The sequence below is a fragment of the Lampris incognitus genome, chromosome 17, assembly GCF_029633865.1.
Source record: "Lampris incognitus isolate fLamInc1 chromosome 17, fLamInc1.hap2, whole genome shotgun sequence".
Lineage (NCBI taxonomy): Eukaryota > Metazoa > Chordata > Actinopteri > Lampriformes > Lampridae > Lampris > Lampris incognitus.
Genome location: NC_079227.1, coordinates 17,496,006 through 17,518,913, shown reverse-complemented (window position 1 = coordinate 17,518,913; position 22,908 = coordinate 17,496,006). Strand labels below are relative to the sequence as shown.

The 22,908-nt window shown below is 43.3% G+C and overlaps 2 protein-coding genes and 1 non-coding gene across 3 annotated transcripts in view; 1 reads left to right on the top strand and 2 right to left on the bottom strand.

The window, feature by feature from the left end:
- Positions 1 to 1,361: 1,361 nt before the first annotated feature.
- Positions 1,362 to 8,736, top strand: LOC130127122 (endoplasmic reticulum protein SC65-like). The gene is made up of 7 exons (XM_056296696.1): positions 1,362 to 1,820; positions 2,782 to 2,931; positions 3,682 to 3,853; positions 5,744 to 5,872; positions 6,058 to 6,203; positions 6,608 to 6,691; positions 8,596 to 8,736. The coding sequence occupies exons 1-7, from the start codon at positions 1,362 to 1,364 to the stop codon at positions 8,734 to 8,736; spliced, it is 1,281 nt and encodes a 426-aa protein (XP_056152671.1).
- An 8,642-nt stretch (positions 8,737 to 17,378) lies between these two features.
- adam11 (ADAM metallopeptidase domain 11) overlaps positions 17,379 to 22,908 on the bottom strand; it is a 51,832-nt gene continuing 46,302 nt past the window's right edge. Inside the window, exons 22-25 of the mRNA XM_056296695.1 lie at positions 21,078 to 21,246; positions 20,654 to 20,768; positions 18,842 to 18,932; positions 17,379 to 17,430 (exon numbers count right to left, since the gene is read on the bottom strand). Of these exons, the coding sequence (XP_056152670.1) occupies positions 17,379 to 17,430; positions 18,842 to 18,932; positions 20,654 to 20,768; positions 21,078 to 21,246 (427 nt within the window). The remainder of the gene's footprint in view (positions 17,431 to 18,841; positions 18,933 to 20,653; positions 20,769 to 21,077; positions 21,247 to 22,908) is intronic.
- LOC130128106 (U2 spliceosomal RNA) lies at positions 19,736 to 19,928 on the bottom strand. Its single transcript, XR_008811879.1, has one exon. It is a non-coding gene; the product is annotated as a U2 spliceosomal RNA (small nuclear RNA).

The following is a 22,908-nucleotide window of genomic DNA, read 5'->3' as shown; positions in this document are numbered from 1 at the left end:
ACCGTTAAAATTCTAAAACCAGACATCAGTTCAATAATGCCCAATTATGACTGTTCCTTGTGTTTTTTTGTTTTTGTTTTTCTTCGATGGCTTTATCAATTCAAAAGATATTCATATCACCTCTTATGTTACTCAGGTCCTCTTACAACTTTCAGAGCTGTTAGTTTGACAATCGAACGCTATTTTTGAAAACATTGCAAATAAGGTAATAAAAGAAAACATAAAGCAAAACAAATTCAACGCCTTGATTAACAGCGGCAGTGTAACACAAATACAAATCAGCAAAACGATAGTAGTCGTTAAATATTATTTACCTAACACTACTTGTGTTGCAATTTACCATGAAGACTGGTTTTATTTTTTAATTTGTCTTTGCAGGGGGATTTATTTTCCATGTATTTTCTTTCTTTCTTTTACAACACATTTTTTATATATGCATGTATATGTTTCTACTGTTTTTGCCATATACACAATGTTTATATCCTATTATTATATGTTTTCAATTTTTTTGAAACTATTCTTTACAATGTTAACAAACATTAATAAAAAAAAGTTTGGGAAAAATATTACCTGTGTTATAACTGGTGAGCAACAAGTGTCGTGCTTTGCTTCCGCAGTTTCTGGGGTATATTTATTATGCCGATTTGCTTAGAATAGCCCTAAAGATGACGAGAAAAGCTTTTTATCCCATTATACATTTAAATTTATAATCGAAAGTTAAATAAATGAATTAAAATGTACCCGAAGAAAAGTAACGCACCGGTGCGTAACTTTTACGTACGTCTGTTGTGAACTTGGGCCATAGAAGGAAACGTGACCGCGCGGAGAAACCAAAGGCTGCCTGTGGTGGCAAATTTAGTATCCTCAACAGAATATGTACCCCGCACCGTGGAGGGAATGCGCCAAAAGTGGACTTGGATTATTGCGTTTCCATAAGGAAAATTAGAGTACCCACATATAATGTAAATTGTTTAAATTACCCCTTTCACATTTTTAATTATCAATACAGTTGTTAAAAACAAAGTAGCATAGCCCAACGAAAGCCCAAGCGGGGTTTTTTTTCAGTCGTGATTTGCCTGCTTTCGGTACTTTGTGAAATCGTTTTGATAATCTAAAACTGGAATAAAAAAAAATCTGAAAACGGTAAAAAGGAATCCGGAGATGTGGGATACATATTGTTTTGGGGCAACAAAATTGGACAACACATCCCCCTAACCTGCAACTACCCGATTCCTCAATCCCCAGAGACCTCTAAACGGTTCAGCAGACCCCCCCCCCCCCACCACCACTCACAAGTTAGACCGGAAAAAACGGGTTGGATATCAGCAAAGACGCGAGTAACATGTGACAGATGGTTTACCATGGTCGCCTTAGAAAGACGCTTTTTGACAATCGTACTTTGCTGGACGCTCCTTTCTGCGGGGGTCGCGCGGTACCAGAAGTCCAGTTTTAGGACGTTCCCAAGGGAGGAGCTCGTGCCCCTCGCGGCTGCATACGGCCTGGCTCTGGAGCACTATGCAGCACAAAACTGGACGGAATCTATCAGTCACATGGAGCGGAGCTTGCGTTTGCATCGTCTGCAAAGGGACAGTGAGAGATATTGCATAAAGCACTGTAATGATACGAGGTCTGATGGCGAGCCCTCCTTTTCTGGAGACCTTGATCTCGGTGTCTACTGGCACGTTATGATACGAGCGTCTTGTCTGACCAAGTGCAGATCACACTTCCCAATTCTTTCTCTTCCCTATCCAAGCAAAGAGATGATGGAAGACTTTGACAGAAGGTTGCCCTACCGATACCTGTACTTTGCTCATTCCAAGGTGAGTCAAGACTTCTCAACTCTATTGCCTCTAGATATATGAGACTTATTCTTTGATCGTTAATTCCATTAACTTATTATAACCACTGGCTACATAATCTAGAAGAAATTTATATAAAAGTAGAGAACACAGTTAACCCCTTAATTCACCAAAAATATACTTAACAAATGAGCTGCTGCACAGAACAGACAATAGTCTACTGAACAGTATAAAATAAGACCATGTGAACAGCCAACTCATCCTTCATGTCCTAAACCAGGATAATGTGTTGCATATGCCTTAAAAAGTCTACAGATCTGTTTATGTCCTATAGTGAAAGATTCTAGCAGCTGTTGTTGTGTGTGTGTGTGTGTGTGGGGGGGGGTCTCCCTGATAGGTTAATAAACCTGTTAGAAATGTACAAAGCCATTCCATGTGACCGCATTGAACCCAATTGTGAAGTATTTTTATCATGATAGCGGAGGATATCTACAGGATGCTAGTGTCACTACTCAGGACAGAAGTGACTGGTGAATGATTTGATTATAATGGCACATGTACACCATGCAGCATGGCTGTCAATGTCATCATATTGCAAGCCAGTTCAGTATTTGATATATTCGGATTAAAACACTTCATGTCACAGTTTCCATCGTTTTGGATGTGCTGCATCCTGCAAGCTGAGTATGCTGTGTTTACCCACAACTGTTAACATGACCCCAAGCATTATGGGATGTTACTTAATTATTGCTGTGGAAGTGACTGTTTTCGTAAGGCTATAATTTATATTACTAATTTAATTGATCATTTATACTACTCGGACAGCAACTCACATAGCCTTGCTCCCTCCTGTCCACTCAGTATATGAAAACTGGACGAGGAGAATTGCAGAAGGGGGGGGGCACGCCATGGACTTTACTACCATATCTCCTGACTACTGCTGAACTAATTCAATCCCAAACATCATTTGTCTGATTTCCAGCTGAATGATCTCCAAAGCGCTGTGCCGTGCGCCCACACCTACCTCCAGAAGAACCTCGATGACCAAGAGATGAACCGACTCATGGAAGAACACAAGAGCCAATACGACCTGAGCGGCTACCTCGTCGACTATGAGGAACGACCCTATGAGGTGAGAGGGAGCAGGAGACAAGTTCTGAATGGCTGCTATGATGATTTGTAGCATACATGCTGCACTGTGGCTTAACGCACCATTGTCCAAATCTTCCAATAGTACAACTACTACATCAAACATACTGCCAACTCCTGGATTATAAAAAACAGATCAGGTCTGACTGCTGTCTGGTGAAACGGTACCTCTGCTATGTCAGTGTGGAGCTGTCAACAGCAAACACAACTACTCGTACAACTGAAAGACACAAGACATACTATGAACAGGAGCCTATACAAACAGTAAAAAATACGAGCAGCCCATCGATATGAAATTTAACATTTCATAAATGTGTATGTGAACAGACAGTGTTGTTTAAACTGCAGAGAGAAGAGGTGGACGTGAACTCACATCATTTCCGCAGGGAATATTAATAATCGTAAATTAAAATAATCACCCAATAAAATAAAAGTCACAAATGCTTAAGAGAATTACTAAATGGTAAATAAATTCAAAAATACTAATTGGAAATAAAGAAATGAATTAAGTGCTTTTTTTAACTCCGTTACACATAGAAGTGGCTGCCATACAACCTATTGAATCTTAATCACATAACACATACCAAGCACAAGTATAATAGATTGAAGTGAGGGTAATGTTTTAACTCCAACTATAAAGACTGAAAAAATGCCCTTCAGTGAGCATTCAGTGCCTATTATTTCTACAAAGCCATGGTTCCTCATACTACAGTATGAATGCTCGTTTCTCTAGGGCTCCTTCCTCAAAGCGGTGACCCTCATCAGTTCAGGGGATTACAGCAGCAGCATTGACCACATGGAGAAGGCGTTGAGACTGTACTTCAAGGAGTACGACATGTGTCAAGCAGAATGTGAAGGGACCAATCGACCGTCCCAAGTCAAAGACCTCTACCCCGTCTTGGCAGGTTAGTCAACCCTTCATAAAACAGCTGGCCAATCTGAACCGTAGCAAAAAGCGTGCCGAATGATACCATGAATGGAGTGAGCTCGGCTCCTGTTGGTGTCCCCAAAAAAAGGACAAAAGGGGAAACCCTCAGCAAACTGGGATTTGAGACGAAAGAGTTTACAGTTGAGCGGCTGTCAAACACAAAGGGTAAACCAAATGCCCCACTGTGATGCTGTTCAAACTCTTGGTGATGGACAAGATGCCAGAGAGGAACTTGTAGTTCAGCTTCATTCCCATTTAAAATAACATACAAAAAACTGCACTGTGGGGCAGGATGGTGCAGTGGTTAGTGCGGTCGCCTCACAGCAAGAAGGTCCTGGGTTCGAACCCCAGGGTTGTCCAAACTTGGGGATCCTCCCAGGTCGTCCTCTGTGTGGAGTTTGCATGTTCTTCCCGTGTCTGCGTGGGTTTCCTCCGGGTGATCCGGTTTCCTCCCATAGTCCAAAGACATGTAGGTCAGGTGAATCAGCCATACTCAATTGTCTCTAGGTGTGAATGTGTCGGCCTTCTGATGGCCTGGCGGCCTGTCCAGAGTGTCGCCCCATCTGCCACCCAATGACTGCTGGGATAGGCTCCAGCATCCCATGACCCAATTGGGATAAGCAGCTTGGATAATGGATGGATGGAAAACTGCACTGTTGTTAGGAAAGGGATTCCCATAATGGCCCTACTTTGTTGCTCTATGGGGAGAAAAAGGGGGAACAAAAAACAACAAATGGCATAGAGTCTATGCCATTTGTTTGTTTCCCCCCCCACACCTTTTTTTCTCCCAAATTGTACTTGGCCAATTACCCCACTCTTCCAAGCCATCCCGGTCGCTGCTCCACTCCATTGCTGGGGCAGACTAGGAGGGAGGGCTGCAGACTACCACATGCCTCCTCTGATACATGTGGAGTCATCAGCCGCTCCTTTTCACCTGACAGTGAGGAGTTTCACCAGGGGGATGTAGTGCGTGGGAGGATCACGCTATTCCCTCCAGTCCCCCCCCTCCCCCGAACAGGCATCCCAACCAACCAGAGAAGGCACTAGTGCAGCAACCAGGACACATACCCACATCCGCCCGCAGACACGGCCAGTTGTGTCTGTAGGGAAGCCCGACCAAGCCGGAGGTAACACAGGGATTCAAACTTGCAATCCCAGTGTTGGTAGGACACAGAATAGACTGCCGCACCACCTGGACACCCTATGCCATTTGTTTTATGTTAGTTTGTATCATTTGCCATCCAAACACTAAGCCAATATAGCGTTCAATATTAAACACACCGGCCTGGTCGGATTTCTCTACAGACACAATTGGCCACATCTGCGGGTGGGAAGCCAGATGTGGGTATGTGTCCTGGTCGCCGCACTAATGCCTCCTCTGGTCGGTCGGGGTGCCTGTTCAGGGGGAGGGGGGGGACTGAGGGGAATAGCGTGATTCTCCCACACGCTACATCCCCCTGGCGAAACTCCTCACTGTCAGGTGAAAAGAAGCAGCTGGCGACTCCACATGTATTGGAGGAGGCATGTGGTAGTCTGCAGCCCTCCCTGGATCGGCAGAGGGGGTGGAGCAGCGACCGGGACGGCTCAGAAGAGTGGGGTAATTGGCCGGATACAAATGGGGAGGAAAAAAGGGAGGGGGCAGAGGCAAAAAAAGGGAAAAAAAATATATTAAACGCATCATCAGCCAGAGATCTGATCAGTGAAATCTGTAGTGTCACTGGCCCTCAATGAGACATGGGGGAGTCCACTGCCACGGACAACGCTTTTTGGACCGCACTTTGGGATTTTTCACGATGCAGATTAAACACATCCACAGCTTCATTATTCATGCTCCTTTGAAATGTTATCCCTGCTTCTTTCTGCACAGCTGTCTACACGGAAGCATTAAAGTGCAAGTTGAAGTGCGAGGAAAAACTGATGCCCAACATCGGTGGCTACGTTGTGGAGAAATTTGTTGCCACTATTTACCATTACCTACAATACGCTTATTATAAATGTAAGTACACTGTCCGCTAGTCAGTGGCATGCGACTGACCTTTTCATCAGCATCTCCTACGTTAATCCTGTATGTATTAATCCTTTATGTATACTTTCCGGTATAAAGGATGTATCCAATGCAGTGTAATAAAATTAACAGTCAAAATGGCAGTGCCGATTCTGCTTTCCATGTATGGGCTCCAGTAAATGATGGCTGCAGAGCTGTGCCCTGTGCATCCAGCTACGTCCTATTTGAACCAGAGGACCAGGTCATGAAGCAGAACCTGCTGTATTACCAGGCCTACAGTCAACAGTGGGGCCTTCAGTCCAACCACTTTGGACCAAGGAAGGTAGGAGGAAATCTCAGTCTGAATATTCCTGATCCTTCCAAATCCAAACAGTTTGATAAATTAACACCTAAGCATTTTTTTTCTCTAATGAGATCCTCATCCTTAGTATTCTCATCTTATCTTTTCATTACCTGCATAGAGAGGGAAGGGTGTAATAGATACAATTTCTGCTAGAAGAGTGTAGTAGTAGTAGTAGTAGTAGTAACCCTAATAGTAAAGGTTTCTGTTGTACCATCCCATCTAACAATCCTTTTTATGGTAAATTACACATTTGACTTTAGTTTCTTTTGCTTTTGGCAACATCACATCAAAAACTAGTTCATGTGTCAGGTACACATCAATGTGATGTTGCTGCTGTCACTGAGCTTTTGTTGTATACTGATGATCTGTTTGAATGTGAACAGGAGGCTCTTAGATACTACAACCTGACTGTAATACAAAAGCAGATGCTGGTATTTGCAGAAAAATACTCGCATTTGGATGATGAGGTGAGACCATAATAACATTAATAACACATCATTTGTACTGTCCCCACCACCACCAAGCATTTGTCACATATTTGGGGGGAAAAGTTTCCACTTTTGCAATTAGACAAAATGAAATTCACTTGTTACATACCTGTGGAGGCATGGAGGTGTTTAGAAGAGATGGAAGTGGAGTTTTAAACTAAATTGTTTAACACAATCTTGGAAAGTGAGAGGATGCTGAGGAGTGGAGAAGAAGCATACTGGTACCGATATTCAAGAACAAGGGTGATGTGCAGAACTGTAGCAACTACAGAGGTATAAAGTTGATCAGCCCCAGCATGTAGATATGGGAAAGAGTAATAGAAGCTAGGTTAAGGGGAGAGGTGATGATTAGCGAGCAGCAGTATGGTTTCATGCCACGAAAGAGCACCACAGATGTGATGTTTGCTTTGAGAATGTTGATGGAGAAGTATAGAGAAGGCCAGAAGGAGTTACATTGTGTCTTTGTAGATTTAGAGAAAGCATACGACAGGGTGCCGAGAGAGGAGGTGTGGTATTGTTGTATGAGGAAGTCGAGAGTTGCAGAGAAGTATGTAGGAGTGGTGCAGGATATGTATGAGGGAAGTGTGACAATGGTGAGGTGTGAGGTTGGAATGATATATGGGTTCAAGGTGGAGGTGGGATTACATCAAGGATCGGCTCTGAGCCCTTTCTTGTTTGCAATGGTGAAGGACAGGTTGACGGACGAGATCAGGCAGGAGTCTCCGTGGACTATGATGTTTGCGGATGACATTGTGATCTGTAGCGAGAGTAGGGAGCAGGTTGAGGAGAGCCTGGAGAGGTGGAGGTATGCACTGGAGAGAAGAGGAATGAAAGTCAGTAGACGCAAGACAGAATACATATGCGTGAATGAGAAGGAAGACAGCGGAATGGTGAGGATGCAAGGAGTAGAGCTGGCGAAGGCGTATGAGTTTAAATACTTGGGGTCAACTGTTCAAAGTAACGGGGAGTGTGGAAGAGAGGTGAAGAAGAGAGTGCAGGCAGGGTGGAGTGGGTGGAGAAGAGTGTCAGGAGTGATTTGCGACAGAAGGGTACCAGCAAGAGTTAAAGGGAAGGTTTACGAGATAGTAGTGAGACCAGCTATGTTATATGGTTTGGAGACGGTGACACTGATGAAAAGACAGGAGGCAAAGCTGGAGGTGGCAGAGTTGAAGATGCCAAGATTTTCGTTGGCAGTGACAAAGAAGGTCAGGATTAGGAACAAGTATATTAGAGGGACAGCTCAGGTTGGACGGTTTGGAGACAAAGAAAGAGAGGCAAGACTAAGATGGTTTGGACATGCGTGGAGGAGAGATGCTGGGTATATTGGGAGAAGGATGCTGAATATGGAGCTGCCAGGGAAAAGGAAAAGAGGAAGGCCAAAGAGGAGGTTTATGGATGTGGTGAGGGAACACATGCAGAAGGCTTGCATAACAGAGGAAGATGCAGAGGACAGGAAGAGATGGAAAAGGATGATCTGCTGTGGTGACCCCTACTGGGAGCAGCTGAAAGAAGTAGCGGAAAACTCACTTGTTAACGTGTCTAGAAAGGCACAATGATTATTATTATTTCACACATTTGTCATTGAAACCAATGGGTACTAATATAGTGCTAGCATGCAACCTGTCAATAACGAATACTAGCAATAATAGGATTACCAAAATTGTGGTTAGTGCCCAAATAGGAACATTTGAAAATTAGAAATATCCTATTAAACACTGATTTTCCTCACAACAAAAACTTGAAGCATATCAATCATATTAATACGAAGTCACTTGACATTTTATATAGTGTGAAACATTTATAGCAAAACTTGTACAAAAAAAACCCACAACGCAATAAATTAGACTAATTGTCATCTTAAGAGTTTGGACCTTTTTTGCCAGGAGTTCTTTGGCCCAGAAGAAGCTGCGCTGGTGGCTCCCGATTCACCTGATGTGGAGTTTGAAGGTGTAGGAGACTACGAGGAGTCCATCTACGCCAAGTGGTCACAGCCTGAGGGCAAAGGGGACACTGGGGTGTCTTAATATGGTGAGCAGGGCCAAGAAAGGAGATGTTAAAAAAAAACATTATGGAAGACGCGAAACGTTCTGAGGTACGCTGACATTTCAGCTGTCACGTCTTACTAAATCCAGTGTTAAAGTGAACTGCTACAGCATAAATCCATAAAATGTCTTTCAAGAAATGAATTTTTTTTTTCTCGATTTTTACCCCTTTTTCTCCCAAATTGTACTTGCCCAATTACCCCATTCTTCCAAGCCTTCCTGGTCGCTGCTCCACCCCTCTGCCGATCCGGGGAAGGCTGCAGACTACCATATGCCTCCCCCAATACAGTTTTGCCAGGGGGACATAGCGCATGGGAGGATCATGCCATTCCCCCGTTCCCCCTCCTCCCTGAACAGGCGCCCCGACTGACCAGAGGAGGTGCTAGTGCAGCGACCAGGACACATACCCACATCCGGCTTCCCACCCGCAGACACGGCCAGTTGTGCCTGTAGGGATGCAGTAGGGATCCGTGTTGGTAGGTAATGGAATAGACCGACTCACTACCTGGATGCCCGAAATGAACAGATCTGACCAGCTGTGCCACTTATCTGACTTCAGGACTGACCTGTGTGGTGCAAACGCACCAATGCTGTGAATTTTCTTTGTAGAATGAAAATGAAATTCTTTCAGACTGTATCTGGACTTAACGGTAACATGAGGTTTTCTAGGTCACTGTGGTTATACAAACTGGTGACTTCTTGAATAAATCAAAGGAAGCACGTTTTTCAAATTTCAGATTTATTTCCTCCTTGTTCTTACAGTTCGAGTTACTTATTTAGTATTTTCCATCCATTTGTTTTATAGTCTTTAGAAATATCTGAAGTCGATAATCCTTATATTCGGTTTGCTTCAAAGCTGTGATCCAAATATACAACTGCATGAGGCTTTACAAAATTATAAGATCCAGACTTTGCAAGTTCAGTGACATGAAAGCATTTTTCACTAAGATTTCGTCTCTAGCAGGCAATCATGGGTGAATAATCTTAAAACATATTCTCTTTAATCTATATATACATACAAAATATGCAAGTAGCTGGAAGTCTACAGCAAAAAAAATTAAATATAAACCTGAACATACATTTTGAAAATAAATACAGGTAAAGCTTGCTAAGCACACAATAATCCCCTCATTAGGCTCAGAGTCTGATGTGTGAATTAAAGCTGGAAATCACATTTTGCACAATGTCAGTGGTGCTTGCAAAGCTATTCCGCCACCGAAATTGTAGTAAGACTAATGTTGCATGTCCATATGATTACGCATGGCTTTGCAGTTTCTGTCCATCTGCAAGCCATCAGAAGCTGTGCCATGCAAATGTATTGTCAATTCCTTTATCATACTGCCTTAATATGTGAGCCCAAGTTCAGCCCTGAAAGAGATGCAGATAAGTTGGTTATACACACGTACACATTGTTAAGCTTCAATGATCGTGGTGGTTATGGGTTGATGAATTTGTTCAAACTCACATGGTATTCGATGGAGCATTTCCAGCCCAAACTAAGCTTCGATGCACTATATGCTTTGAGCATATTTAAATCCGTTTTAATGAATTCCACATTTTACAGTGCATAAACTGCTATAAAAAGCCTGTTTTAGAGAGCTTTCGTATTGTGTTGGTAAGTTTGTAGTGTTGACGATCGTCCACATGCAGCTACTGGTTAAACGTGTTGTGTAGGTACGTGTGCCTGGCCTGTACATTGGTCCTTTTAATATTCAACAGTACAATTCGGGTTGTGTACATAAATTTCGATAAGCACCATCTCGAAAAAAACTGGAAATTATCCAAAATAGACACACTTTTTCAAACATAGTTTGAAAAAGCTTTAGCTACTCTCTCCTGCACATTTGATTGGCGATAATCTCCACTAACATCAAGATGGGCATGTAGCGGTAATATATTCATATGATATATTTATCTATAATATATATTCATGTAATATTAAAAGCATTTAGACTATATGAGACATACTGGAACAGCCTGAGAACTAGTTATTTTGTGGCAGTGGTAAAAGAAGAAATACATCCAATGCAAATCAACTGAGCTCTGCAGAAACCACACCCTTACTGGGTTTCGACAACTGGAGGACATCAGGATGCACAGGCAAAACCCCATACGAGTAATTCCCCTGAATTAGATTCAAATTCCCTTCGCTATTACAGTAATGAAAAGCTGATGCAAGTTTATTTTGTAATATTGTAAATTTGTGCTCACCTGCTCAACAAAAGAAATAAACAGAGGAACTATAAACCCGGCTGCGTGCAGCCTTTTAAGTGCATCTGCCTGACATGTCTGACAGAGGAAGGGCCTCTGCGTGCAGACGCTTCACGAGGCCGTATGTTACGGGACATACAAGGCACACCGAGTTCCCAGGTTTCACAGTAGATCGCTGGAGCAGGATTGGGAAAACCTGGCAAGTTTAGCCATGTACGAACACCAACGTCGACCAACAAATGCTTTAAAACATTTTCAAACATCGAACACGTGGCAAGGGCTTGTAACCACTTCCAAAATGCTGCCACAGGCTTTAGTGTAGTTCATCAACTCAACATCCATTTTCCTTATTACTAGTTACATAAAACACTCAAAACTACTAACAATATGGTGATGTGCGACAATTCAGTAATATCTATAAATGGCTTACGAAAGCAAATTGAAGAAGGATATTGTCAAGAGCCGTTCTGAAGTCTAGCATTGGCTTAATGAGCAAAGTATTGAGCGTCTCGTTGATCCATCACAATCGTCTCATGTTAAATGAAGATATCCTGAGCTGGGGCAGTGTAACACATACATCTTTACCGGGTAAAACCATTGCAGACTGGAAAATACAACCAAGCACACACTGGGTCAGTTAGACTTGGAGGAACACAATGGCTTGTGGGATGTACTGTGTGTTAATGCAATCACTGGAATGGGATTCGGAGGGCGGGCGAGTAAAATTTCGGCATTTAAATATTTTATTTCCATACAGTACGAGTATGTACACTGAAAACTAACACTGTCTGTTTTCTCCCTTAAGATGCAATCGTGCCGAGGTTTATATGTAAATGGTGGAGCAATACTTTTGGTGTGCCCAAAGACAATGCAGAACCCCAAACATCTCTGGTAAACAAAGTACGACCTGAAGCCGGATTTATTTATTTATACTTTTTCATGGAAGTGTACAGGACAAAGAGTTTAAGTAAAATTAAAGGGGGGAAAGGAGACGTGTGCCCTTCACCTAGAAATGTAATTGGTTAGCATTGCTGGTATCTTATTTTGAAGCCAACATGACAAATTCAAACAGCAGAGTTCCTTCAACACCTGGTTGAGTGGCAGTGTAACTTGGCCCATCTCTTCTGGCACTTGTGCTTGTTTGTGAGCAGCTGCAGATCCCGTTTAGTGAAGCGAAGCTAATAAAAGCCTTGCTTGGAGGTCCCGAGCAGAAAATATACCTGAAACTGCCAGGAGACCAAAAGTGCAGAGAGAAAGGATGGAGAAAAAAGGTGCACGCATGCAAGTAAGTTATAGTTTTGGATTAATGGCATTTTCTAGGCGAGTTCGATTTTTTTTTTTGCCTGTGCCAAAACTCTTTAACGATATTTTGATCTATGTTGTTTTTATTAATCATTCAAATTTTAGCAAGTGTAAATATACCAAATTCCATCCTTGCATGACATCAGTGCAATGAGAATTAAGCCTTAAAGAGGAATCCTTAAGGGACCATCTTATTGTGCAGAAGATGTCTGTTTAAACCAGCAGTAAATTTCTTATTTTTCATTTTTACATTTTTTGAGCTGAAAACATGTCGATATGGGCCTAGGATGGTATAACCAATTGTCTGCATGATAAATTCGATAAAATAACGAAATGCATCACATGGCTGTTTTGAGGGACAAAGTCATGTTTTTTCTTATGTCTGGGGGAAAACACATATTGGGATCAACCTACTTAGAATTGCCGACTTAATATGGAGGCAACAAAGACACTGAGACTCGCGATGTCGGCGCCACACGTGGGGTCCTGTGCGTTAGACCAGTAAAATATGAGGCGAGTAGAAAGGTGGCCTGCTGGCGTTAGCCAACTAAACTGTCAGGGTAGAGTGAGAATCTGAGACAAGATGTTTTACTACAACACTGCAACCCTCAGTCTAACCCACACCACCATCACTGTCCTCTTCATCTACAACCCTAAAGCAAGTGCATTTTTACTCTGACGTTGACAATTGGAAATATGATGAAATGTCGAATCTGGGGAAATGCATCAGAAGTGTTCAATAAATTATGTTCTCCTGTGAAACAACCAATAAAAACTCAGGTTTACCATTCCACGGTACCTTGGGAAAATACCGGTATCCAGAACAAGGCAGTTTGAAGTGTTACACCCCCCCCCCATTAGTATATACTTTGTGACAGTCGAAATTGTTCTTAAATGGGAAGTTGAGCCCCAACGCCCCATTAGTAAGTTTCTAACAACATTATTGGAACCAAATATCCATCAACTGGAGGACACAGCATCCCGTGACCCGAATTCCGATTAAGCGGCTTTGGTAATGGATGGATGGATGGATGGAGGACACATGCCCAAGAGTTTGCAAACTGCAACGTTAAACATTTTGAATTCATGCAAACTAATGCAAAATCTTCTAAACAACCAGCCATAGGCATGCATGATAAAACTAAGGAGGAAGCCAGTCCCAAAGTCTACCTTCCCAGATTTGTGCTTCCATTTAAAGCAGCAAAGTCACTGCTTTCTGAAGGAGTCTATGATACACTATATACAACAGCACCCATATTCAGCATACTTGTATGCATACTCAGTCTTTCAATGGATTACATATCATACATTGGGATTAAACATTCTGTGTGTACATGTGCAATCACTTATCTAGCTAGGCTTGCAAACCCTGTGCGGAAGTTCTCCCTACGCACAGAAACACAAGCAGTCACTGCCTTGCAAGCTCGAGATATACATTCATACATTAATGCATATTATGTTGAAATACTCATTGAGGATGGACTACTTTTCCATGATAAAAAGTAGCATAGGAGAAAAGCAAAATCTATGGCTTTTACTACGGAATGCAAAGGCCTACGTTTAATGATCACTTACACAATCCTTTTCAAGATAGATAGAACGTCAACATTCACTGCTTGGTGATGTCACTGTACTTGTATTGCCATTTAATAACAAAGAGAAAGATGTTTTTCATATTTAACGACTGACCCAAATTATCCAGGCTAAGCGCTTCATAAAGTCTGAGATGTTCACTGTGACTTAAGAAAAGGCTAGCTAAAAAAAAAAGAAAAAAAATTGTTAACAAATTAAGAGAAGCTTTCTTCTTTCATGCCACAACTATTATTTAAAGGGATAACGCATAATAACAGTCGAGATGGAGGAGGACCTTCTTGACGCCAACAAATGATGGATGGAAACTGCAAACCACCCCTTTGAGTAAACACACCTCAGTGTGTGTGTGTGTGTGTTTGTGTGTGTGTGTGTGTGTGTGCGTCTAATATCAGTTTAGTAAGACAAACATTGAAACTAATGCAAACCAAGTGCATCGACATTGGATAGCCACAAATTAAAATCTGTAGCGCCTCGTTCCCCATTTGCCCGTTTAAATCTGGCTGGAATGTATTCACGGGTTTTTAGGACTTTGCAGGAAGAGTAACTAACGATGATGCAAGCAGCAGTAATGAAATCAGAAAAGGTTACAGGAAAGGTCAGAGGTTCGGGAGGCTTGTCACTGTTTGAGAGGAGGTGGAAGACATCCTTGTTTTGTCTTCTCAGAGTGGACTGGACACAGTGTAAGGAAGAAAGGGAAGACAGCAGACGGATGTACGATTCATCCCCCTCCAGATCTGAAAGGAAGAGAAGAACAAGGAAGGGGGGAAAAAAGAGAAAGAAGGGCGAAAGAAAATAGTAAGGAAAAGATGAGGGAAGAAAAGAAAGGAGAGAGTGAGAAAATTTGATGCAAAGAACAGCTCATGAAAAAAAAACTTTGCTAAAAGTAAAATATAGAGCATGAACAATTCTAGGTGGGTCGAAAACACAAACCAAAAACAAGCATTTTAAACAGAGTTGCTCTCTTTTTTTATTGCAGCCCTTATTAACACCAACATCCCAAAGATGACACGGTGGTCTGACCCAGCAACATGTGATATACAGCGCCTTGCAAAAGTAGTCAACCCTCTTGACAGTCATCACTAATTGCTGGATTATAAAAGATACTCACACCCATACACATCTGTTCCTGAACAATATTATTTTTGTGAAAACCATAAGCTCTAACAGCATGTTCCCAAAGCCAAAATAAGTTATGTTTCACTGACTTTTTATTAGTAAATTAAAAACTAAAATATATAGTGCTTGCATAAGTATTCAACCCCTTGTGCTCTGAAAACTCCAAGTTTACACAAATGACAAATTATTCCTCAAACAAACTCATCTCATCTCATCTCATCAGCCACTTCTCTGGGGTTATTAAATTATTCCTAAAACAAACTCAGGTAAACACAATTGGATATAATTATTGTGCACCTGTAAGATATTAAAGTAACGGTCTCATTTATGGGTATAAAAAGCACTCTGTGTAAAGTTCATTAGCCAGGCGTGAACTCCATCAGGAAATGAAGACAAAGCAGCACAATACTGAAGTAAGAGACAAAGTGATTAAAATGCAGAAGGTGGGGAAGGTATACAAAACAATATCCAAGTGTTTGCATGTCCCACGGACCACTGGTGGATCCATTGTCAGAAAGTGGAAGCTGTATCACACCATCCACCCGCTTTGTAGGACAGGCCATCCCTCAAAGTTAAGTGTCCGAGCAAGACGTGGGCTGGTGAGGAAGGCCACAGACGATCCTGCAATCACTTTGAAGGAGCTCCAGAGGTCAGTGGCTGAAAGTGGAGTAAAGGTGCTTGAGTCAACCATATCACAGGCTCTCCTTAAATCTGGCCTATATGGCAGGGTGGCAAGAAAGAAGCTGTTGCTCAAAATTATTCATATGAAAGCACACTTGGAGTTTGCTACCAAGCATGAGAGAGACCCAGTTAGGATGTGGGTAAAGGTTTTGTGGTCAGGTGAGATGAAAGTTGAGCTTTTTGGCCAAAACTCAGTGTTGTGTGGCACAAACCCAACACTGCTCCTGCCCTAAAAAACACCCTCCCTACAGTTAAGTATGGTGGCGACAGCATAATGCTATGGGGTTGCTTTTCATCTCCAGGCACTGGGAACCTTGTTCAAATTGAGGGAAGAATGGATGGAGCTAAATACAGGAAATATGGTGGCACGGTGGCCCAGTGGTTAGCGCTGTCGCCTCACAGCAAGAAGGTCCTGGTTTTGATCCCCGGGGTTGTCCAACCTTGGTGGTCATCCCAGGTTGTCCTCTGTGTGAATTTGCATGTTCTCCCTGTGGCTGCACTGGGTTTTCTCCGGGTGCTCCAGTTTCCCCTACCATCAAAAAAGACATGCATGTTAGGGCTAATACTCCTGCCTATGCCCCTGACCGAGGCACGGCAAGACGAATGGAGTTGACCCCCGGGTGCTGCACGGCGGCTGCCCACTGCTCCTAGCTACACAGCTAGGATGGGTTAAATGCAGAGAAAGAATTTCCCCCACAGGGATTAATAAAATAGTAAAACAAAACATATATATAGTATATAGGAAGAAAACCTGTTGCAGTCTGCCATAAAACTGAAGCTTGGGAGAAGGTTCACCTTCCAGCAGGACAATGATCCTAAGCACAAGGCTAAAGCAACAACGGCATGGCTCAGCAACAAAAACGTGAACGTTTTGGAATGGCCAAGTCAAAGTTCAGACCTCAACCCCATTGAAAAACAGTGGCACAGACTGAAAATCGGAGTCCAGAGGCGCCATCCCACCAACCTCCAAGACTTGTACAAATTCTGCCAAGAAGAAAGGGCAAAGCTTGTACATACTTACCCCAAGAGAATCATGGCTGTTATTGCACCAAAAGGGTACTCTACAAAGTATTGATATATGAGGGTTGAATACCTATTCAAGCACTATATTTTGGTTTTTAATTTATTTACAAAAAGTCAGTGAAACAACTTATTTTGGCTTTGGGAACATGCTGTTAGAGCTTATGGGTTAACAAAAATAATATTGTTCAGGAACAGATGTGTGATTATCGTTTAGAATCCAGAAATTAATGATGACTGTCAAGGGGGTTGAATACTTTTGCGAGGCACAGTAGCTGAATGAAGGATGCAAATGCAGAGTCCCATGAGAAATAGCAGCTTCAACGTGTCCATGACAAACAGGTTAACGTGGGGACGAAAAGAGAGATGCCTAGTGAGCGCTATAATGTCATAAAAGGTCTTAGCTGTAGGGGGATGGCCACAGCCATGCGGCCAACATCACACAAAGCAAACAAATGACCTCAATTAGTCTTGAACTGGTCTGTATGCAGACTGGGAACAGTGTTTTATGTGTGAATACATGTGGAAAAATATAATGGGTGAAAACGTGCAGGTGTATAAGAGGGTGACAAACGACTGTACTACAGCGAGTGAGTGAGGCTACAAATCGGTCAGAGCACAATGCTACAAGAGGGGTAAAAAGACGAGATGGAACAATATGTGGTGGTCGACAACGTGGGTCATGCTTTGGTGCAGGGTCATCAGACCATGGCTTGCTGGGCAGGATCATCATACCTTCCTCGTCGGATGTTTCTGGATCCGGTGTGATACAGGAGCAATGAGGAGAACCAGTGGAAAAAAAGTGAAGGGAGCAAAAACACAGGGACAGAAAAGTGAGGTGGAGAGACTAGAAATTATTTTTTTTTATCACATACAAGCAACAGGCAATATGAAAGCACATGTAACAAACCCAAGCCATTTTAGAAAGCCAAGCACAGCACACAGCCTGTCCAGATAAACCTCCCATCTGGCGTTTCAAATCAAAAATATGGATGTGATTCTGAAGCCAGGAAACGTCAAACTGCCTAACAGCATACATGACTACTTGAGAATTTACCATAAAATTCAACCAGCGCTACATTCACATCAGACCTAAGGCAGGTCTAATGCTTCTTTGTAAGCCACAGCTCTTTATTTCTTGGCATGCTGTAACTACTGTAGAGAATGTAAAGTTTAATTCAGTCATGCAGGGTGGAGAATGAGAGGCGTTACAAACAAAAGCATCTAGGCTTCTGCTTGAAGCTCCATCAATTTTAAAATAAATACCAATTTATTTGACGATGAATGCTATAGAAAACCTGCTAAACCTAATGTGATATACCACATTCCTGGCAAATATTACGATTATATAACAACAGGGTACGTAGTCATTTCTGTTGTGTGTAACTGACTATGGTAGTCAATTTATGCAAAGAAGTGTAGCCTATATTGTCCACCACATACTTTAAAGTGTTACTATAAACTACAGTAAACTAAATCAATGAGACAGAGGTGAAACTTCAGCAAATCTGCTCATTGCACATCAGAATTTTGATCAAGGAGCTTAAAAACCAAAATGTAGGTACATCCCTTCAAAGCAGGTTAGGTTTTTCCTAATACATGACACAAACACACACCATGAGAGACAATCCATCTTCAGAGAGCTTATAACTTCTTTTTTTTTAACTTTTATTTCTGATTTTTCCCTTTTTCTCCCAATTTAGTGGCCAATCGATCCCTATCTTAATTCAAACACCCACCCTCGTACTGCATGTGTTCGCCAACTGCATCTCTCCGGCCGGCAGTCTCGAAGGAGAATCCATGTGAATCCAGGCTGAACCACTGCTTTTTCCCCACACACACAGAGACGCATTCATGTGATGAACACAAGCCGACTCCGCCCCCCTCCCAAAGACAGCGTTGGAGGTTATAACTTGAACAATTTCAACATGTCTTGTGCAAAACCTCAAACCTCCACTTCCACACCATGCTGGATGACACCATGCACAACAGGTAGCATGTAGCAGCCAACCCATATGGCCTCTAGTTGTAAGTTTAGATAAGACAGCAAGCACAGAACTCTTTACAGTAAAGTAAGCGTTCCTTGTTCACCCGCAGGCGTGTGTGTTAGCTGACAGAAGCACACAGCAGGCACATACAGATGAAGGCATGCCAGAGCTCTTACTTAAATCCCCAGCCAGTTCCCCCTAGGACTATCGCTGCCAGCAGGATTGCCCCTGCAATGGAGCCTATAATGATGTTGGTACCACTGGGACCTGTGGGAGTCAAGGATTTGGCCAGGATGGGATAAGATAAAAAAAAATCAACAAAAAAACAAAACAGTATGCAATGGGGGCTGGGAATCGAAAAACAAAACGCTTTGCCAACTTGTGGTATCAGCAGTTAATTTAAAGAGTAACTAAACCCTAGACCCTTTTATTGTGTTTGCTGACATCTACATGTTAAAAATCAAGTAAAGGTTAAAACCATGCCAGGCTTTGTGATGTTAGCATAGCAGGATAAACATAGCTGCCACTACTAACATTAATAAAGGGTCCGTTTAATTTAGGTGTGCCAGCACACCTATCCGCACTGACAGACAGAACCAGCATGAACAACTGTCAATAGTACTGGCAATGCTGGTTCTCTGACACATCTACATCCAACATACCCATTCTTGACATTAATAGCTGCAGCTGTGTTTATTCGGCTGTGCCAGTGGTATTCAATTAGGTGCCATGGACGTCCATGTGTATTCAGGTTTTTATTTTTTTATTATTTTTAAAAAATTTTTTGAGATACTTTATTGATCCCCATGGGGAAATTATGCTCTGCATTTAATCAACTTTAATAGCTGTGTAGCTAGGAGCAGTGGGCAGCTGCCATGCAGCGCCCCGGGACCAACTCCAGTTTGTCTTGCCATGCCTCGGTCAAGGGCACAGACAAGAGTATTAACCCTAAAATGCATGTCTTTTTGATGGTGGGGGATGACCCCCAAGGTTGGACAACCCTGGGGTTTGAACCCAGGGCCTTCTTACTGTGAGGCAACAGAGCTAACACTGCGCCACCGTGCTGCCCAGAGGGGTGCACTGTTCCTGGAGGTACCGCAACACCAGGTCAATGCGTGGAGTGGACGGAGCAAGTCCCTATTCCATCGCCCTGTTCAAAAAATCAGTTTGTAATATATGGTCCCCAGGTAGGGGGCGTATCAGATATTAGACTGATAAGAACAGATACTACACTTGATCTAAGCCAAAAGGCCGAGAAGCGAAGCGAGGTTATTTCCAACCCAACACTGCACCAGCTAATATCACTGATTAGTCCTCCTTTCCGTTTGTAGTTGTGTTAATCAGTAAAATCAGATGGTGTAGTGTTTGGTTGGAGAGAAAACCTGCACCAATATGGACCTCCATGGCACATAATTGAATACTACTGCTCTATGCTATAAACATTACAGAGTACCAAGACCAGCCTGGCATGTTTTTACCCTTTAGATAGTTTTTGACCTGTAGATGTCAGCAAACTCACTAAAATGGGTTAAGTGATGGCATTAGGATGCATCAAAAGACTAAAAAATGTTGGACGCCAACCCTGGCAATTCACGTTATCTACTAGTATAGTAACACTGTCAGTGGGCATTTCTTTTTAATATCTTTTAGCGGTGGTGATGGGACTCAGATTTTCTCCCTTCACAAAACCTCAGGGAAAGAGAGTGCAATGAAAATACTTATATACTCTTGGATATAGGATACTTTTGTGATCATATGTAGACTACATACACTGTTTCTCTGCCTGAGGGAAAATACATGAGTTTGGACTTATTCTTGTTCAGGGTCTTTCCTTCATTTTCTTTTGTGTTTTACAAGTGAGGGCAGATTTCTGAAAGGTCAGAGCCACAGTAGCTGATTGAAAATGGGGCAAATACGGTCATCATATTGTGTCTGGTTACTGAGGGGCAGTGTATAGACTGGGGCACATAGAAGTTGAGAGGGGTTACCTTTATATCTTTCTGGTCCCTCTTGAGGGGTGGGCTCAGGGATGGGGTCAAACACACTGCAGTCTTTCCCTGTGTAGTCTGGGTCACAGATGCATTTCACCTCATTACTGCACGTCTGGGGAAAAACAGGAGGCAAGAGGAGTGAGAGGAAGATGGTGAGGTCAGAAACGAGGTTTGCTCCCCTTCACAGACACCTACTCGCTCGTTTACATGACCAAAACTAAAATTAACTATCCAAAGTTGTCGGTATAATATCAGCGTCGTGGATCAGCATGACTTCCATAATCAAACACTGAAAACAGCATAAGAAGTGAAAGAGAGAACAGTGATCTTTTTTTCCCAGACAAATCATTATACAACCATGTGTATTATATATCCAACCTAAATCTCTGACTGTAATTTCCCTGGCCAGAGACAGACTCACCCCATGATGGGAGCAGATGCGTGAGGAGGAGGAGCCGGGGCAGGAGCTAAGGTTGAATGTTGGGACAGGGAGGCAGCGGCGTTCCAGACACATCATGTTAGGCCCACATGGAGTCCCGTCCTCCACGTAGCCCAGATCTGAGCTGTCCTCCAGCACTGCATGACCCCCCCTGCACACAGCACAGGTCAGCTAGTCAGAGAAAGACAGTGGAGCATGGACCATGACTCCATCTTATTTCTACCCATCCATCCATTATCCAAACCGCTTAGCCTGCTCTCAGGGTCGCGGGCATATTATTTTTTTTACCCCCCCCCCTTTTCTCCCAAGTTATATCCGGCCAATTACCCCACTCTTCCGAGCGGTCCCGGTCGCTGCTTCACCCCCTCTGCCAATCTGGGGAGGGCTGCAGAGACTACCATATGCCTCCCCCAATACACGTGGAGTCGCCAGCCGCTTCTTTTCACCTGACAGTGGGGAGCTTCACCAGGGGGACGTAGCGCATGGGAGGATCACACTATTGCCCCCAGTTCCCCCTCCCCCCCGAACAGGCGCCCCAACCAACCAGAGGAGGCACTAGTGTAGCGACCAGGACATATACCCACATCTGGCTTCCCACCCGCAGACACGACCAACTGTGTCTGTGGGGACGCTCGACCAAGCCGGAGGCAACACGGGGATTCGAACTGACGATCCCCATGCTGGCAGGCAACGGAATAGACCATGCCACCCGGACGCCCCCAAAAAATTCTTATTTTGTTTTTCTTTACTGGTTCTCAGAAGTATTTCTTTTTTTGGGGGGTGGGGGGGATTTTTCCCCCTTTTCTTCCAATTGTACTTGGCCAATTACTCCACTCTTCCCAGCTGTTCCGGTCACTGCTCCACCCCCTCTACCGATCCGGGGAGGGCTGCAGACTACCACATGCCTCCTCCGATACATGTGTAATCTCCAGCCGCATCTTTTAACCTGACAGTGAGGAGTTTCGCCAGGGGGACGTAGCGCATGGGAGGATCATGCTATTCCCCCCAGTTTCCCCTCCCCCCCGAACAGGCGCCCTGACCGACCAGAGCAGGCGCTAGTGCAGCGACCAGGACACATACCCACATCCGGCTTCCCACTCGCAGACATGACCAATTGTGTCTATAGGGATGCACGACCAAGCCGGAGGTAACGCGGGGGATTTGATCCGCCGATCCCCATTTTGGTGGCAATGGAATAGACCGCTACGCTATGCGGACACGCTCTCAGAAGTGTTTCTTCTCATTTACTACTAAACTACATATTCCCCCTGTCAAGGCCAGGCTGAAACAGGATAATCTGGTCAGTTTTTATTCTGATGAACACATTTACAATACATTAACCATTTATCCTGTATTCACTATATTACATACATGCCAAACCTAATCCTGCGCCTCCATTTACCCACAATACTGACAGCAGGAATCTGCTTTCCATGCATTTCTCCGTCTGCTCACAGCCTCTCTCTAAAACTCACACATACACACAAGTGAGTGACTAGAAGGCTACTATCTGACCAATCTTGATGGTGTCATGTTCAGGATCAGTTTTCCCTTCTACAAAACTATTTTTTTTCCTGGCACTGTCCGCCTACTCATCTTTCTTTCACCTCTCTCGCTTTCATGTGGACCTCTCTCTCTCTCTCTCTCTGCTCCTCCTTTTAAACTGGAAAGGTTTTCTCTCGGTGCTCCACCTCTCCGTTTCTGTTACCCTCGTCGTCACTTATTCAAAACTTCAATCATACTTCTTTTGTCTCCTTCATTCCTCTCTTTCCATCTGTCTATCAGTCCAGGGTTTTTCCACCCCTACCTAGTT